This window comes from Esox lucius, chromosome 23 (assembly GCF_011004845.1).
Source record: "Esox lucius isolate fEsoLuc1 chromosome 23, fEsoLuc1.pri, whole genome shotgun sequence".
Taxonomy (NCBI): domain Eukaryota; kingdom Metazoa; phylum Chordata; class Actinopteri; order Esociformes; family Esocidae; genus Esox; species Esox lucius.
Window position 1 is genome coordinate 14,803,106 of NC_047591.1, and position 19,098 is coordinate 14,822,203.

General features: G+C 41.0%; 2 protein-coding genes across 2 annotated transcripts; one reads left to right on the plus strand and one right to left on the minus strand.

Annotated features, from left to right (window-relative positions):
• Positions 1–5,700: 5,700 nt before the first annotated feature.
• LOC105005928 (lamin-B2) lies at positions 5,701–7,457 on the plus strand. Its single transcript, XM_034290259.1, has 3 exons — positions 5,701–5,772; positions 6,814–6,988; positions 7,083–7,457. Exons 2-3 carry the CDS (start codon positions 6,825–6,827, stop codon positions 7,276–7,278), a joined length of 360 nt encoding a protein of 119 aa, XP_034146150.1. The 5' UTR covers positions 5,701–5,772; positions 6,814–6,824; the 3' UTR covers positions 7,279–7,457.
• A 2,789-nt stretch (positions 7,458–10,246) lies between these two features.
• pkp2 (plakophilin 2) lies at positions 10,247–18,850 on the minus strand. Its single transcript, XM_010864195.4, has 13 exons — positions 18,270–18,850; positions 17,678–17,745; positions 16,340–16,947; positions 15,631–15,769; positions 15,158–15,365; positions 14,873–15,050; positions 13,641–13,758; positions 13,248–13,409; positions 12,821–12,997; positions 12,442–12,595; positions 12,090–12,282; positions 11,742–11,829; positions 10,247–11,638 (listed from the first exon to the last, which is right to left on the minus strand). Exons 1-13 carry the CDS (start codon positions 18,457–18,459, stop codon positions 11,570–11,572), a joined length of 2,352 nt encoding a protein of 783 aa, XP_010862497.2. The 5' UTR covers positions 18,460–18,850; the 3' UTR covers positions 10,247–11,569.
• Positions 18,851–19,098: the final 248 nt, after the last annotated feature.

Below are 19,098 nucleotides of genomic sequence, written 5' to 3' on the forward strand. Positions count from 1 at the left end.
TTGTTGGCAACCACAAACGACCGCGGAGTACTGCTTCCGGGAAATTCCTTTAGCCTTAACAATAAAGGTCCGTATTTGTTTTATAACAACCATAGTGAAATCTGAATGTATTTTGTTTATCTTGAATTAAGCATATTACAGCTACAATGTTGAACTGAACAAAAAAATATATATTAATGTGTTTCCATGACATTGCGTGACCGTCTAATAAACAGAGTCGTAAAATTCTGTCTGCAAATGATCTAGGGTCTTCAAGTCAATGCAATAGTCAAAGGTTGAACAGGGACTAATTACTGTTTTGTCTTAATTACACTAAAGGGCCATGTTTCCAAATCCCTGGTACAAAAACAAAAACGTGCACCCCTTGGGGTCCCCAGGACTAGGATTAGGAAACACTGCAATAGGGGCTTGGAAATACAACAAAATTGCATATGTGAGCAAATATTTAGTAGAAATTCAAGTTGCCCTTTATTATCATTTTACCAAACATACTTGGATAGACAACAAAATTGTCATTAGCAAGTAAATCCCATCAAGAATCGCTAGCAATACTAGCGTTGTCTAGCAATAACTCAATGGACTCCCCTTAATATTAACTAGCTAGTAACATAAACTGCATCTAAAATCTATTTGATGACATCAAAATTATGATAAAAGTTTAACCTGCAAATTGTTTGCCTACTTTTAAAAGTGATATAATGTACTTTAAGACTTAGCAATGCACTTTAGAACCTTTAAAGGGAGGTTTAAGTAGAATTCTCAGCTGGACAATTGATGCAAAAGGAATGTTCAAATCAGTTTTGTGACGACACAAAACTATAAAGAAATAAGAATATTTACTAATACAGCCTTCTTAAAAGTATATTTCATCTTCTCATCAGTGTACTTATAGTTAAATTAGGTGGCCAAAGAATATGGGCTTAACTTACTTATGCAGGTGCCCTCTTTACATAGAGCCTCTGAGAAGATCTATCTTTTTGGTCACACTATCCAATATGTTGTTGCAAAATAAAAAAATATGTATTACATTTTATTACAATAAACTGTGGCTTGGGGGTGTGCTGTCCAGAGACATCCAAATTGCATAACATAAATAGCAATGCGAGGATCATTATCTATCACACTTACAAAAGTGCAAAGGGGTCTGTCAAAGTAGGATTCATGGATTTATTCATATTTACTAAGCAGTTTCAATGAAGACTTTTATTTTGATATCATTTATCAGAATAAGATGGTATGTCTTAATGTTCCCAGAATTACAGATCTCTCAGAACTCAAGCTTGTAGAACATCTCAATTGCAAACTCCTTGTTTTGTTTCTCATTGTCTCCTTTTTAAAACCCATTGGAGAACAAGGTCAGAAGGGAGGAGCATTGGAATTTCTCATCCAATGAGCTTTGAGAAGGAGATGAAGCACAAGGGAAGAGGATGCAGGAGTATGAAATTGAGGGTTTTTACATAATTTCCTATTCCTTTTCTCCCATCTTCTAGAAACTATTTCCAAATACATTGGAGTGTAAAGTCAGAAAGGAAGGACCTCTGGTTATCTCATCCAATGAGTTTTGAAGAGAAAGTACAGAGAAGACATGATGAGAATTCAGTTGAGAAAAGGTAGAAATCCTCCAATTATAATGGAACTGGGACATTGCAAAGACATAGCATTCTTTTTTCGTCAGGTTCTGAATTATCAGTCAGCATTTTGCAGGAATATCTGGTGTGTCTCAATGTTTATGGGTGTGTGGTAGAAGTTTTGAAAACCATATTTCCAAATAAAGAAAATCTTTTATTTTGTAAAATACTAAATGTTGCTTTCTGCAAAAAATAAACTTGTTATAATGAAGTGTGTGTCAGTGCGTGCATGTTTGTAAATTTAATTGAGAGCTTGAGATGGTGCCATAGATTTTACTCTACCTAAACTTTCATTTTAACGTTTAGGTGGAATAGTCCATTACTGGTCAAATCTTATATCTGACTCTCTCCCTTTTACTCACACACAGTCCATAGATAGAGACTATTAAAAGAAAGAGCTGGGCATTAAATTGACAAAAGGCACTATAATTAAGTATTTTGGGCAAACACAGCTGCTAGAAGAGGAAATGTTTGTTGGGATGTAACCATAACAAAATACAAATTAATTATTTAACATTAACTGAGAGACACTTAACACACTTGACCCTTGACCTCTCATAGCTCAAGATGCCTGTGATGTAATATTGGACCCAAACACAGCAGAAATATTAGTCTCTGGCTCAAGGGGAAAATAAGGGTGGCGTTTGTGATTGATACCTAGCATTTCGATCACCCAGAGAGATATGAAGCTGGCCATCAGCATTAAGCAGACAGTGCCTGACTGGAAACTATGACTCAGAATCAGGCTGCAAGGCGTATTGGTTTGGGATAGGAGATACATTGCAATACATGAACAGAAAAATAAATAGTGATTTCCTGTTCTCTGGAATGCTCTGAGGGTCACCAATCTGGAGACAACAACAATGGAAATACTATTCCACCAGAGCCACACTTGAAAACAGAAACCTGTCCTCCTACCCATGCAACAAATTAAGAGTATTTTCAGACGTTATTCTTTCTGTTTATCATGGAATGCCTGGACACATCTCATAGTTCTGGTATTATGGGAATGTACCATGAATCCCCAAGATGCGTTATTGCTATTATAAGCCACTTAACGATGCAATTAGAGCAGTAAAACGTGATATGATGAGTGTAACAACTGGCTTGGATCACATAGCCTGCCACCTAAATCATGTTCTAAGGAGATACTGTGCTCCAGCATACCAAAGACCAGCCATACTGATCTATATGGTGTATGCAAAATAATCATGTCTTATATTATTTATTGCAAGTCATGTCAACCCTCTGGACATAATTCCAGTATGAACTTAATTCAAAAAGTCCAGGCAGCAGATTCCAAACCACCAAAACACTCAGTAGCCATACATGGCAGTCCAAACACAAAGAACATAATCACCCATCAAAGGGTAAATCCTCAGTAGGAGGTCCAAAACAGTAAAATAAATGGATAGCTCAAACCAGATTCCTATAGGTCGTAATCTGGATAAGAGGAAAGTCTCTTTGGGTAGCTCAATGTTCATAGAGTTCCCATTTAATCAAATAAAACAGTAATCCTTGGCAGGGAAGTAAAAAATCCACAATAACAAGCAAAATTGAAGATTGAAGAACACTTTTACATTAGTGCTAGGAAATCTGTCATACTTGAGTTTGACATTTCAAATTGCCTTATTTAAATATTTAAAAGAGAGAGAGAGAGATGGGTAAACCCTTATTCAGTCACAGTAACAAGGTTTTTATCCACAATTCTTATGCAAGTAAAGTCAAGCTTGAAGGATGATTGAAGGATGATGAACCAATAAGCCAGAGAATTAATCGTGAACACTGCTGGTGGTGTCAAATACAAGCAGAATACCTCATCACTTCCCATCCTATTTTCTGCTCAATCAGCCAAATCACAGAGAGAGAGGGTGATTATGCTATAGTAATTAGGAACCATAATATAATATATTAAGTTAATATATTACGATGTTGCATATTATATCAAGCAATGTGTTCGAGATGTTTAAGTATTACCAAAGAACTGTGTTAAGTTCCAATTAGGTAGGGGAGATTTTATTTGATACTTGCTCATCTTCTGAACCTACAGAAAATAAATTACCCATTGACCCATTTGGGTGTGAACCTAATGTGGTAACAGATGAGTTTACATTGAGGACTCTATAATCTTTGACAGATGTTTGTTTATAAGCTGGTAGTATTTACTCAAAGAAACTAAAATACTTAAATGCCTCAGCTCAATTACCTGGTCATTTTAAATGATACCAGCATTTGTTATGACATTGTCACATTTTGGGCAAGGGTAGAAGGACACAGGCACAGAGGAGTCCAAAATGGCAAAAGGGTAATTTAATGAACTTACAAAGTACAAATACAAACATTGCCTAATCATTTCTGGCGCTATGGAAGACGCTAATAGCAAATACGCAATGCCATTTGTTTGCCAATACAATATTGGTGCACTCTAGTGCTGTAGTTGGATTTGTAATTAGAATTGGTTATCTGGTCACAACAAAGATAGAAAAATGAATGTGTTTATATTATTATACATGAAGGAATAACTACAGTGACCCATGGAAAATCTGGCAAAATTATAACTTTTTTGCCAGTACTAGGTCTAGGATTAGGAGTTAAAGTTAGATTTAGGGATTTGGGGTTAACATTGTGTTACGTTATGGGGTTAGGTGTTAGGGAAAATAATAAAAGGCCAGTAAAGCAGATGTGTGTGTGTGTGTGTGTGTGTGAATCATTGTGGTCAGGAAAGGGTTGAACTGGAAAGAAGGTATGTGGGGAGGACACATTGATTCATGGTATAATCCATAACTCCCATTTCCTTCAAACCCACTCTGCATTTTCTTTCAAAAAGGTTCAATCTGTGGTTAGTACACCCCAAAGGAATGATGACCTCAACAAGATAACAGGGATTTACACAAAGAAAAGTTCGAGAAGCGTTTAACCCCCACCCCCCTCAAATACTTGAGCCGTTGCCATGGTTTCATTAGTTACATCATAACTGGCATTCTAGACTTCCAAAATTCTTCTGAGATCAGGAGTGAATATTATTGTGGTGAATAATATTGACTCCACCCATGAAGCTGAACAGAAGTGCCCTCCTCAATGCTGCTGGTGAGTGCTGCGCAGTCCAGACATCATTATATTCCAGGGGGCTTCTTTGTGTGAAATGCAGTTAAACCATGAAATGCAGAACATCACTAACATTGACATGCAGATTGCAATGCGAGGGATTAGAGAAAGATGAAAGACATTTTAAATTGTCTCTGCATGCCTTGCTTTCGATGCTGGCTGGCTTAAATTTCACAAAGTTTTACTCCCACTATATAACATAGAGTGGTACAACAACTCCAGGGACTGTGCTCCACCCAAGCAAACAAGAAACCAGTTTTTCTTGCACGATATGCGTCAGGTTCTTTATACGAACTAATTATTTTACACAATGGTTGTCTTCACATCACATTTCACACATTGAAGTCAACAAAACATTTGCTGGAATGTTCTCATTTATTGATATAGACAGGCTACTGCACCATGTTCAGTATTCAACGCACTAAAAGACTGATCTTCAGCTTCAAGTGATCTTTACCCTTGACCTCAAACATTGGAGTGTCAATGAACATAATACAATAATGAAGTAGAGGCTTCGAATACAAATGGGAGTTGAAGAGAATTTGGTGCATTTCATAAGGGATATGCCATTTGCATTGTATTATGGCTCCAAGCAAGCTCTAAGCAATAATAGCAATGTTGCCCTCTGTCGGTTAGATTCAGGTATTTCTCAGTGTTTTAGAAGAGTGTTTTTGTGAAATGGAAATGTTGTCATTATTGTCTTTGCAATCAGTTCTTAGATGTGCCACGTTAAAAAAAGAACTGGCTTAATTGATCCGGATTAGGTCAAGTTAAGTGCTTGAGAGAAGGGTTTTTCTTATGTAGGATATTTGTTTGTGGATGTGTTCCATACAGGCCATGTTGAAGAAGTCCTGGGATAACTAAGGTACTTCAGCACTAGACCCCACGTAGGAAGGACTAGCCACATTACAAAGGTCAAGTACAGTGTGTATATACAAAGTTAAACTTTCTCCCTCCTCCGAGAGACAGGCCTGTACAAAGCAACCTACAGCAGCTGCAGAAAGCTTCTACAGGAAACAGCCTCAAGGAGTGGATACTGGTATGTACTTCCCCATTTGAATATGCGTACAGTATATAGAACATAGATGTACTTACACTGAAGAACACACAGGTACTGAAATATTCAAACAAATTGTTCATATAGAAAGAACGTTATCTAAAGAGGCAGTTGGCAATTGCTTCATCTATTTTTGGACTTATGAATGATGAAAAGTACCCATTTGTTCTTGGAGAATATAACCTATACTGTAAATGCCTCATGACCTTGGTATTTAGTTTCTGTCTTTGTCATTCTGTCTTTGTCAGTCATGCCTCCTCGCAGCCTATCTCCAGATCATCTGCCTTACTACTATTTGTCAAGTCATTTAAAAAATAGAATTGTATCTGCATTATAATCTCGTTAAATGGTCTCCATATTGAAACTGTTTTTATATTTCACAAAATGATGGGTCTCACATGTATCATCCACACAATTACATGAAATTGCATTCTTAAAGCATAAAAAGACCTTTAGGATATCTTTTTTCTTTACTTATCTGAAGATGTCAGTTTACACAATTGCCCTGTATGGTTCTTGGCTGTGTCTCTTGACACTGTAGTTGTTGGTTTTGCCTGAGGTAGTTTCTTTCATGTCTTGGTCTGAATAGCAAATGCTATTTCACAAATTAAGAGGTATGTAAACACTACTTATGTGCATTAGCCTGTCACTACATCCCTGCTCCTAACTGTCAACCTGTGTAGTGTTAGCATACTTTAACCACCTAGCTAATGTCAGCAACAACCAGGTGGAATTTGCAGCATGTCACACATATTGCAAATCCATAACATATTGTACAAATTGCAATTTGTGAATTTGTACAATTACTAACTTATGTCTACCGTATAGGCCAGGTTGCAGGCAGATCCTTAAATTGCCTAAACTGAGTGTGTTCTAAAATGTAAACTTTGCATGTACATGCACAATTAAGAAAGAGTGATTGTCTGCAATAATTTTTAAAGTCCCTAAATTCTCTCATTCAGCAGGCTCTCATCTGTTACACAACTGTTTTCCCCTGTCAACTCTCTTCAAATGGTTTTGCAGGTGGAGACAAAATGGTTTCTTGTGCCAGACGTCCTCTGTCGGCAAAGCCCATTCAAACCACCAGAGATATCTGGCTCTCACTGATTAAAGACTTGGAGGAGAGCATTCCCAGCGGAGCCCAGGAGAGGAAGAAGAGACTGTCTACTGCCAGGCAACACAGACATGAATACTCCAGGTAGGAAAAGAGTAGGAAAACGTGAAATTATGTCAAAGTGATTGTGGTGCTGTGTTACTGTTATGATGACAACAACTGTGGTGCGGTGCCGAAGTGCCTCAGGCAGTGTCCTGATTGCCGATGTCCAGATGCAGGGGCTGTTTGTGAGGCTGGAGAACTCTAGTCAGAGAGAGCGGGACATCGGGGGATTCCGTCTCCTGCAAATTGTAGCAGGATGTCCCATTGCAGAATTCCGCTTCCATCCAAGAACTTTCCTCCAGTCAGCTAGCTCTGTTATGGTAGGTCTATGACAACGCATGTCAGGTGTTAACACTTTGGTGAACATTATTAAAGATAGTCTTTTATTTTTTATTTCAAAAACTTTCAGATAGTTTAGGATTTTCTTATAGGCACTTTATCTACTTCCAGGAAGGTGAGTCCTAGCTTTTTGGAAGCCCTGGCAATTTGTAGTTTTTTTCAATTGTATACATTTTGCCATGGGGTGTACAAAACATGTTGTTATTCTACAATTTATGCTAATTTCCTACAGTTCTACAAACAGACATAACTTGCTGAATGACTGCCAGCGACTGACCTAAATAGAAAATCGTCTGATGCATAATAACATTTTGAAATGACTTCCGACCTGTTGCACTCACCCCCACGATTATCAAGTGCTTTGAAAGATGGGTCCTGGCCTACCTTAGTCCTGCCTCCCCCCCAACACTGGATCCCTACTAGTTTGCCTACCAATCAAACAGGTCAGAGGATGCCATCTCCACAGCTTAACACTCTGGCCTGACCCACCTGGACAAAACCAACACCTATGTGAGAATTCTATTCATAGACTTTAGCTCAGCATTCAATATGTTCATCCTCTCTAGGGTGGTCGACAAACTCCATGACTTAGGGATCAGCCCCTCGTTCTGCAATTGGACTTTGGACTTTACAGTTTGTCTGGTTAGACAAATTCACCTCCTTCACCCTGATCCTGAACACTGGTGTTCCACAAGGCTGCGTGCTGAGCCCCCTCCTGTACTCCCTCTTCACACACGACTGCGTTCCTGTACACAGTTCCAACACCATCATTAAGTTTGCAGATGACACCACAGTGGTAGGCCTGATCCATAACAATGACAAGTCATTCTACTGGGAGGAGGTCAAGAGCCTGGTGGCATGGTGCAATGACAACAACCTGGCCCTCAGCGCAAAGAAAACCAAGGAGCTCATTGTGGATTACAGGAAGTCTAAAGGGTGCCGTCACACCCCAGTTCTCATCGATGGCACTGAGGTGGAGCGTGTGCCCAGCTTAAAATTCCTGGGTGTCCACATCTCCAAGGACATCTCCTGGACCTCAACACCTCAACCCTGGTCAAAAAGGCACAGCAGCACCTAATCTTTTTGAAGAGGGTGAAGAAGGCCCACCTGTCTTCCAAATTCCTTGTGAACTTGTACCACTGCACAATCGAAAGCATTCTGACTAATTGCGCCAGTGTGGTTTTTGGCGGATTATTCCTGTAGACGTCCAGTCATCACAAGTTAGCGTTGGCTAACAAAATTACTTAGTCCTTTAAACTGGCCACAGATCTATGAAAATGTTATTTTTAAGTTAATTTCGGAGTGTAGATAAACAGCCACATTTTTTTAAATCATGAACTATCGCCTTAATTATTATAATTACAATTGTTTTCTATGACAATGTTTTTTCTACCACAATTTTTATTCTACTTTAAGGTTTGGTCTGAAGCTTCTGGACATCCCCCAGGGGAGTTTGTTTGGGCAGGGCTGCCACAGATTACACTGGGACCAGAGTGCACCACAGTCTTATGCAAAGACAATTGCCAAGTGAGAAGAATGTGTGGCTGGTTGTACAACCCCTGATTTCATAATATAATGATCTAGGACAACATTGTGATCTCTTTAAATTTCAAAGTGTTTTATTTTTCTAAACTAAAACACTTCCTCAGTCATTCTCTTATGCATATGTATATTTGCCTTATACTGTATCCTCTGTGATGATCTGCATACTCTGATGGATGTCAAGGCCATAGCATGGTATACACCGCCCCACTGTACTGGAATGAAGACATGCCAAGACAGCATTGAGCATGATGTGAAAGTGGAGAGCAGAAGAGAAGTGACATTGTCCTGTGGAGAGAAAAGCATCACTGCAGCAGAGGTTAACTGCCCTGACATCACACCCTTTGTTCTGATCAGAAGGTCAGTTCAAGTCAAAGATACATCCCTATGTACAATTTATCAATTGCTGATAAATATTATTGGAACAAAAATAAAATAAAATGATGATACTGGTTTGATTTGTGTTTAGATTATCCCATAGTCCGTGGACCCAGAGCCCTTCATCCAAAACCCATCCTGACTACTCCCTCTACAAGGCCCAGCCCTAGAGTAACCCCGCAAGGCCACACACTTGTATGTAGGGGCCTTCAGAATTCAATGGCCACATTTTTTTTTTAATTAAAGGCATAACTTTCAATCCGGCATTCTATTTAATCACATTTTCTTTTTTTAAATGAGAGCTCAACGCATGACGATACAGCCAAATTTATAAATGTCAAAACTGTGTGTATCGTCACACTTAGCTGTTGTCCAGGCCAGGAGACCTGCCAGCTCCCTTTCCCAGAAGACTGGAGCTGTGGGAGGGCCTGTTCCTTCAGCAGGGGTTGGTGGATATTGCACAAGCTGTTGTTCTCTTGCCATTGACTATAAAATATCATCTGATTCTTTGTCTATAGCAACTTTAGGTGATTCAGTAGGGGGCTAGTCCAATTCTGTGTTACTTTCCATGTAATGACCATCACCTAGCGCTCTGTGTTGTCTGTCAGCCCTGTGTAGGAGTGATGATCCTTGGCCCCCAGCCTCCCTGTGTCTCCCCCCTCCAGATGTACTGCACCACAGCTACCCTACATAGCCACAACAAGGTTATCATGGCTGAGAGACCTGGAGAGAGCAGCAGATACAGAGACCCACACAAATCTTAATCTGATTAGATTCATTTTTCTATTCATTTTTCTGGCGCTCCTGCTTTAAAATGTGTTCTCAGTCAACATACCCACGAAAATATAGTTACAATTTCTTATATCTCATTAACAATGAGATAACGAATAAAACTAGAAAGTAGTATGCTGTCATTTGGCATTAGAAATTATTATTCTCTTATCTGGTATTCGATTAATAATTTCTGTTACATGTTTATTCTTAATGTCTGTTTATTTCATTGCTGGCCACTCATAACTGTTGCTCTGCTTTGTGTGAAGGCAATTCACCTTGACTAAAAGGAAAGTAAATTATACTCGGCCCAGAACTAGGTATTTAAAGTGGTCAAATTTGTTATTTGATAAGGTATTAATTCCCTTCTCATCCAGACTACCAGTATATCTAGATACAGTTCACAGTAGTCACCAGATCCTTCAGTAGATCCAGGTAGATCTAGCAATTACCCGACTGAGTCATTGGCACAGGCCAACAGACTGAGCAAATGACTAATTGTGAAGAGAGCCATGAACGTGGATTGCTGAGGGGTTGAAAAGTGCTATGACCAGCCATGAGTGACACGTAAGAAAGAGTGGACATGCATAGACTCCAGTAGACTTTCCACAAGACTGTATATGCAGGGAAGACATTACCACAACCCACTGTAGTCTGACTGGCATTTAACGTCCGGTTCCAGTGCTATACAGAGAAACAGACACAAGGTGCGACTGGGAAGTGACCAGGGATGAAATTATTCATCCTAGTTGTAAATATTACTAATGCAAAATAACCACTCAACCTAATGATGAGAAAAAAATACTGTTGTTTTTTTCTTCATAACTTAATCATCTTTAGGTTGGTCTAATATTTGTGGCTCTTGAAGTTTCTTCATCTGCTTCAGATGTTTATTATTTACACGGCAATAAACTTTCAGAGATACCACCTCAGGGGTGAATGTGCCTACATTCATGTATATGCTATGTAAGACAAGGATGTCTCTAACTCAGTACAAAAGAAATAATACATTTTCAACAGCAGACAACACTTGGCTACTTAACATGGCCCCATTTTTAGATGGTCACCATATGCATCCATGATTGTGTACAATGTGAATAAACAACAGTTGTAATTCAAAATGCTTTCCAACCTGGACTATGTTAACACCAGAAATATTGTAATTAACAATTACGTTTTACTTCTACTCTTGACCCTAGTGAGCATAATAATTAGAAAGATGTTAGATTTTTCTTTCAACCAAATATATTTATAATATCTTATGCTCAAATTGTATGATAAGTTACCTACAGCGCAAAATCTTTCCTTCAAATGTAATTCAAGTCTTTGCTAATCACCCTTCAGTTTTGTTTTTCAAAACGTAATGTTGTTGCAGAAATTCAGCTTGAACTTGGAAGAGCTTGCAGCAACGGGTTTCACTGGAACTGGCTCCAACATGCAAATAAACAAAACTAACTCCTCACACAGCAGAAAAATCAACAAACAAAACAGACATTCAAAGTAGCATCCAAGGAAATACAGAAAAAACCCACACCACTGCCCCAGTCGACACAATGCATTGCGAGACATATCACAGATTTCTCATTCGTCCGCTTAATCCCGAAGTGAATTCACAGCCTTTGTTGTCCTGCTGTTGACAAAGTCTGTTTTCCTGTATCCAGCCTACCAAAGGAAGAGGGAAAAGCCACGGATTAGATCAATTAAGAAGTTGCCACTACAACAACTGTCTCCAGTCCTTGAGGATGTACTGTGTATGGGGCCTCACCTTCTTATATGCCCCATGGAGCTCTGAGTGACCCCACATGGTGTGTAGTAGGATGCAGGCAGCTCGGCCAGCCCTGGTAGGACCATACCTACAGACAAGCATACAGTCATTGACCAGCATGAAGCCGTCAGAAGACATTGAATCCCTTCAATCCAAACCACAACATATTGGAAAACACCACGGAATGATAAGACATGGCACACACTTCACGCCGTCTGCACATTGCAAGAGCTTATAGCGACTGCCGCCACATAATTGACGGTGCGGTCATTTGTGCATGTATATCACATGACCTGGTTAGGTGATATGATTGACAGCTACCCGGGCATGTCTTCTGAAGCCACTGACCCGTTGTCCTTTGCGCTGATGTTGATAATCTTGGGTAACGCTCCGTGGTTGACGATGGCTCTGATGTTCTGCGTCTCGGCCTGGCTAAGGTTGATGAGAATGTTGCAAAGGGATATGGTGACGTCCGTAGGCAGGTCTATGCCCGTGTCCGAGTTGGGCAACATCGTCACCAGTTCCGGCAGCACCTGTGTGACTACAGAATGTGGAAGGGTTTGTCAGAGACGGTTTCGATTTCTATCGGCACTGTGATAGATGCTTATGGTTCTAGGCGTTTATATAGTTGCAAACCAAAAGGACAATACTTTTGGTCTGAACGAAAATATTGCCGTTGAAGAGTCAATAAGCAGCTCACCAATGTCAGCATGAAGGTCCCTGTAACGTGAGATGTTTCTTAGAAGGGACACGGCAGTCCTCTTCACATCCCTTTCTCCTTCCTGTAGCATCTTCTTGGTCTGCAGAAGACCGTTCTCCCGCTGTACTATGGTGTAGGCAATGGCCTGGGACACCTGCCCACACAGAGCCATGAACCCAACATCACCAACCGACACAGTCGACATACTGCACGACAGACCCACAGGACGGGACTAATAACAACGATGACCAATGGATGAATGGATCCACGGCAAGACTCCAGTCCAGCCGTCAATCTAGTTTTCTAGGAAGAAAGCGTTCTAAAGGATTCTTTGATTAGTGTCAACCCACTCCCGGAGCAGTGGCCATCATGTTCTTACCGGGCCGTTGCCGGCTGTGATGTTCTGCAGGGCTCCGATGGCTGCCTCCTGGGTGTAGTGGCGCGTGCTGCGGGCCATGATAGACAGGTACATGCGTACTGTGATGGCACTCCACAGCCACTCAATACCGCAGGGGTTTGCCTTCTCCTCCAGCAGAGGGGAGTTTGACTCACGATTCTTCACGGACAACATAAAGGACAAATGCAGGCCCTTTACTTGATAGGTAACTTCCAGATACCAGGTTATATAGTACTTCTAGGTTCATTTAGTCTAGGGCTTTTAGCTAAATTGATCAGAAAGGAAACCAAGCTTAAAGAGGTTACAAATGAGGTCCATAACTAATTTACTACTGGATATAAACAGATAAAAATAAATGTTAAGTTCATGATAAGGGCAACAAAGAAGATAACAGGACATGGGACCCTACTTGGATGATTTTGGCACTGCGAGAGCCGAAACAGCCAGGGGTCTTGGTCTTTAGAGAGAGATTCAGCCGAGACTCACGGAGCTCACTAGTGTACTTTTGCGGAAGCTCCACTTCCATCTGGTAAGACAGGTTATGCAAGATGCACACACAGTTCTCTGTGGACTATAAAGGAGAGAAACCGTTAAATTGAGGAGACTAAAGGGGTGATTCCTATTAATTTGAAAGTCGGACACTGAATCTGTCTTAATGTGTTCTATTGTAAAAAAATAAAAAATAATAATAATAGCAGGGCTTGGACGCTGCCGTGGGATGCAAAGGCTTTAATGTAGCAGTGCTAGAAGGGTTCATGAAAAGCTTAGTAAATGTTATACTTTGGTCAGCAACATGCAGTACCTTGTCATCCTGCTTGTAGTCGGCTATGGCACCCCGGATATAATATACCAGAGAGTCGATAAGGCTGTCACACAGACGCATGGCTTTTCTTGCCTCTGGGCCGGCCGAGCTTATGTTGCTGGCAAGAAACAATGACAGGTCGTCATTACGATTGCTAATCAACAAAGGCATTTCTAGCATTTCAAATACTCTATCCAGTGGTTGCAGATGGACCAAATGCCCACACGGGAGAGTAATGTTTGGTGTCGGCAACTTTCAGGCCTTTCGTTTATCTACACGATCAATGAGAATAGGTGATGTTTGATGAAATGTCTATATCAGGTCAGATGTAAAACAGCTTTAAGCACAGAGAAAAAGCTAATTAGTAAATAGAAGTAGAAAAATGCGACAGATTTTTTTTGTGGATGTTTTTGTAACTCACCTATTTTCCCCACTGGGAGAAGCAGATTTAGGTCAGTACATGAATAGAAAAACACATGACTGTTGCCTCAATTCATGTGACTACTTTCTTAAGACAATAGGCACCTATCGGAAAGTTACTCTACAAGAGACCTCAAAACAATTTGTCAGGGCAGGGGGACACATTTTTCAGTCAAATTCCATATTCAGGCAGGGGGGGGGGGGTGGGGTGGGTGTGCCTCAGAGTTACACAACACAATGAGAGCTTGTTAAGAGCAGCACAGCCAGTATAGATTTAGAGGTTTCAATTCTGTGAAGACCCAATGAGAGGTAGAGTGCATTAATTATTTAGTCCCTGTCTGTTTCAGTTGTATCAGTTGCTAGGCAAAGGCAAAACACTGTTTGTAATGCCCCTTGTTGTGTTTGCCAGGCAGTATACCTGTGTCTAACCAAATCAATGGACGCCGGTCAGAGAGGACTGCAAGATATATAGGATACAGTTTCCAGCAAATTACTGCTCCATCAAGGGGATGCGACCGATGCCGAAAGTCATCGAGTCTGCCTGTTTAGCCAGATGGAGATTAACTGTGGGAGTCTTCTTGCTCATGTCGGTCAAATACACAGACATAATAGACAAACCTTAATGGGACGTAACACTGTGGTGTGAGACGGCTGGCATGTGATCCTTTCAAACACGCCTACAATACTCTTCTGCACATCACACCGGGCCACTGTCTCACAGCTAGCTTGATCACCGATACCACACAGATCACACACCAGTGCCGAACAGACAACTGCCCAATGAACACTCGCGCCTACGCCGGATGACCTACCGGAGACAGCCAGTGGCGTTGTAGAAGGTGTCTGGGTCAGCCAGCATGTCGTCTTTGGGGTTCTCCCCTTCAGAAAGGCCCGAGCAGGGCACCAGGACGGAGGTGGTCAGGATCTCCAGGGCCTCTCTGGACAGATGCTCTTTCAGAAGGTCATGGGACGACAGGTTCCACAGCAGTCCTGCAGAAAAAAAACGTTAAGGTTATTACTGTGTCAATACCATTGTTTCATAAAAACATCTTTAGAAACCTTGGCCAGTATCCACGCAGGACGTTGCTCAAGCTGACCAGTGATCTGCCGCCGAGTATCAACATCGCGACTTCTCCTGAGGAGAGAGAGTATAGGGGTCACACCCCCGTCGTCCTTGACCTCAATCTTGTTCTCTGCGCTCTCAAAGACCACGTTCCGAAGTGCTCCCGCTGCTATCCTCTCCACCTCCTCATTGTCACTCTGCAGCAGTTTGATCAGCTTGGGTATGCCATGGAGGTAAAACACCTTGGGACAGACGAGCAGAGCTTTTCAACTAGCCATACTCCAAACATTTTGGGTGAACAATTTACATTTTCATGTGAATGTGGCAGGTAATTTCAATGCATATGAAGGGGAAAACCCTCAAAACAATCTAGTTTAATGGCACACAGGGCCATTCCACAACTGAAAATATCAAGCTCAACGCAGAACCTGTGACTGCGAAATCAGACCAGTTTTTTAACCTTGAGCAGTCAAATTGACTGAGTATCAGAGACAGGCTACAGCTCACCATCTTCTTAGCATCAGCACTGCTAAAAGATTGGTTTTGAATGAATCTGGCAGCAGTGATCTGCAAGTCCTCATTCTCTTGGCCCAGCAGGCTCACTGCCCTCTCCAGTGTGAGTTCAGGGACCTTGCTCTCTGGCTTCCTGTGTGTAAGAGGGAATGTAAAACAACTTTCTGAAAAAGAGTCCTGGTAACAATCGTTCAACAGAATCTATGCAATTAATCTGAATCGACAGGTAAGAAACTGAATAAAATCGATTCTCTTGAAGGGAATTTTAGTTGTCAGTCATTTAAATGCTGTTGAGGAGTAAATTAACTGCCAGATCAAACTGGCATTTCCATATAATAAAAAAAGCCCACATACAGAAATGTGAAGTTCATAAGAGCACATCAAGACAGTATATTTTTTCCAAAATTCACATTGGTAAGTAACAGAGGTCTTCAGATTTTGTTTTGACTGTTCTATAGATTTCAATATAGATTTCAATATAGATTTTGAAAACATGACAACCTCTCCCTCTGTATCTGCCTGTCTCCCTAGAGTTAATATCCCCTTTAACAGTTCTTACACCTAGCACTAAACCTCTTTCCATCTACTGAGACCAACATCCTCAGCCTTTCAGCAACAACCAACATTGGTTGTTGCTGAGCCAAAAAAGAATTTAACTGAGTATAGGTTTCATTGTCAGTGTGTATAAAGCAAGCCGTCTTACAGAGAAGTCAGTTCAAATTCTCTATGCTTGCTCTCCAGCTCCACCGCCTCCCTCTTCTGGCCCATGTCCACCTCCATGCTGATCAGCGAGGGCGGATATGAGGGAGGCCGCCTTCCTCCCGCAGGTTGCTGGCTCTCACTCCTCAGCCAGGCCAGGCCCTCTGCTCTCCGGGACATCGAAAGAGCATTGAAAGAGCTGTAGCCCACTTGTCGCCTCATACTTGCCGTCCCAGTTTGGGCCTCCCTCAAGCAGGGGCCGTCATCGGTCCGAATCGCAGGGCTGCTGCACAGAAACGAGCGGTCTACACCGAGGGCCGGAGGCATTGAAGTCCGTCTATAGCTAGTGGACATTTCCGAACGGGCGTAACGCCGCATCAGCTCTGTCCCGTGCAGCCGCTCCGCTAAGGTCGCCATGTTTGTTGGCTGCCTAGTGCTGGGGAGGGTGTAGTTTCCCAAGCGGAGTGACCTGTAGGCCAGACAGGAGTGAGGAAGCTCCGGGCTGGTGGTGGGGGACACGTCCATCCTCCTAGACGGACTGGTGATGTTCTCCCTCAAAGACGACCATCTGCTGAAGTCCACGCCCCCTGTCTGGCTGAAAGATGACTGGATCTACATGGAAAGGTGAAAAGCAGCTGGGACTCCATTGGAAAGGCATACAACTTAGTGATGATGTATTCAACTAAACACATAATCGATGATAGTGCTAAAACCTCTGAGAAATGCAGCCACATGTACAGCTAATGTACACGGACCTGATCACTCCATTAAAGGTTGAACAGGTTTCCCCCTCAAAAAAAGACCAAACCAAATGGTCATTGATGAATGAATAACGGCCATTGTGCTTGTCATGGTTGCATTGTAGTGTGCTGTTCTATTTTCTACAGACCACACCTTAGGTTCTCTAATGGATTCATAAAGTAATGCAATAAAATCCAATTGAATTTTCTTTCAATGGATGGTAAACAGAATGTAAAGTGTCCCTGGAGGACAGTAACATTATTGACACTTGTTAGATGTCCATCTTTGTCCTATGAGCATGAGGATTATAATATCTGTGTGTGCCTGAGATCATCATGTGTATTTATTCAAACCACATGGGCAGTAAATTGGAATCCCAACCCACTGTTGTTGTTTTTGTGTAACAATACAATAGACATTTGCTTTTTCTTGTGGTAAATTGAAACACCACTATCCTCCAAACTGCACTTGACTCCCCATTCAGCCCCTCTGGAGATTAATCTTGTAGCTCTGAATCATTTTAGGGAATAAGTGCATGTGTGAATGGGGAGATTTGTGTGTGTACGTGTGTGTATATATATGTGTCTATACTGTTCCTTACCTTCATACTAGAGTGTCCATCTCTGAAACCAGCGATACTTGGTGGGTTTATGGATGGCGGAAGATTGCCTGAAAGATAAACCTCATTGACAATGTGGTTGTTGCGTGATATTGATTGTGATAGACATTGTCTAATTTCCCTATTTTATATACATGATCTTCCTGAATGCAAAATACAGTAAAACTTTGTCCTCATCTGTAATCCCTTTGTTTAATCAAAATATGGAACAATATTAATAAATTGAAGTCCTACTGATTGTGTCATAATAGTTCTTCATGAAAAGCCTTTGAATTATTGTTATGTAGATTTTTTGTTGTCCGTTTCTGGTATAAATGCAAATATGAAAAGAGATTTATTACAATGGGCATTCATGTTTCATTTGCTACCACACATGCCAGCAAAATGTCAACAGATAAAGTATTTCGTGGCATTTGGTTTCGACTTGAATTTCCTGGTATGCCTGAACACTTTCCCAGGCTTCATCTTAAATTCCCAAGGCGACAAGGTATATCAACAGGCTATACAATCCTTGCTTGTTCACGCAGACCCAATGTAAACACAATTACAATGTAAAATTATTATTATATTTTACCATTGGGAGTTGTCTTTTTGCCCTTACGAGCAATTGTGAGCTGCACTTGTTGCTGAACACGAAAACTCCGATCATTTGAATGAGTCTTTGTACTAGTATCAGGAGGTAATGCCAAACTCGTGTCATCTGCGTCATGAGTGAATGATTCTTGCCCAGGTAAAACAGATTTCATAAATTGCAGCTCTTCCATGATTCAGTAACCCGTCTAAAAAACGTGTAATTCCGTAAACAGCTTGCAAAATCATTTAATGTGCCATTATCGATTCCACAAACCAGTAAATCAGGGGTGCATTCATTATATGCATTACGTTTACAAATGTTCCGGCTGTTGAGGAAGCGTTTACTCCAAAATGCAAAGCGTTTAGCAACGATAAGATTCTTCAGTTTTCTTCCATTTTACAAAACAACATGCTATAGAATCGGGCGTTCTCTGTTTGTCTAGGATTGCTTCTTAAAATGTACGTAAACTGTTTCGGCTTGTTAAACGTCGATGCTCGAGACGATTCAATTTTCAACGGTATTACAAACATACAACTCAGGTGAGTCCCTTTCAGTCTTCCTAGTGGGAAGTGAGGTCGACGGTAGCCCTGGACAACAGTTCATTGTCAGTGAGGGTGTGGTCTTTATATACGTCACATCTGGGTGGTAGCAAGCCATAAATGTTAGGTAAATGTTTGGTAAATGTTCAGGTGAATAATAATTTTAGTTATGTGATCCATTTACTACACCAATCATTTACAACACCGGTATCACAACTGTCAATAATTGTTTAATTAGTATGGTCCTGAAAAGAAAACAAGTTCGCCTGTGAAGGTCAAACTTCACAATC

Excerpts from the sequence above, each read along its gene's own strand:
- LOC105005928 (XM_034290259.1), top strand. The coding sequence starts at position 6,825 with ATGGTTTCTTGTGCCAGACGTCCTCTGTCGGCAAAGCCCATTCAAACC. Across the intron at positions 6,989-7,082 it reads CACAGACATGAATACTCCAG|TGCCTCAGGCAGTGTCCTGA; the intron begins GTAGGAAAAGAG and ends GCGGTGCCGAAG.
- pkp2 (XM_010864195.4), bottom strand. The coding sequence starts at position 18,459 with ATGGAAGAGCTGCAATTTATGAAATCTGTTTTACCTGGGCAAGAATCA. Across the intron at positions 12,596-12,820 it reads TCACAGCCGGCAACGGCCCG|GTGTCCCAGGCCATTGCCTA; the intron begins GTAAGAACATGA and ends CTGTGTGGGCAG. Across the intron at positions 11,639-11,741 it reads TCCATGGGGCATATAAGAAG|GCTGGATACAGGAAAACAGA; the intron begins GTGAGGCCCCAT and ends TTCCTTTGGTAG.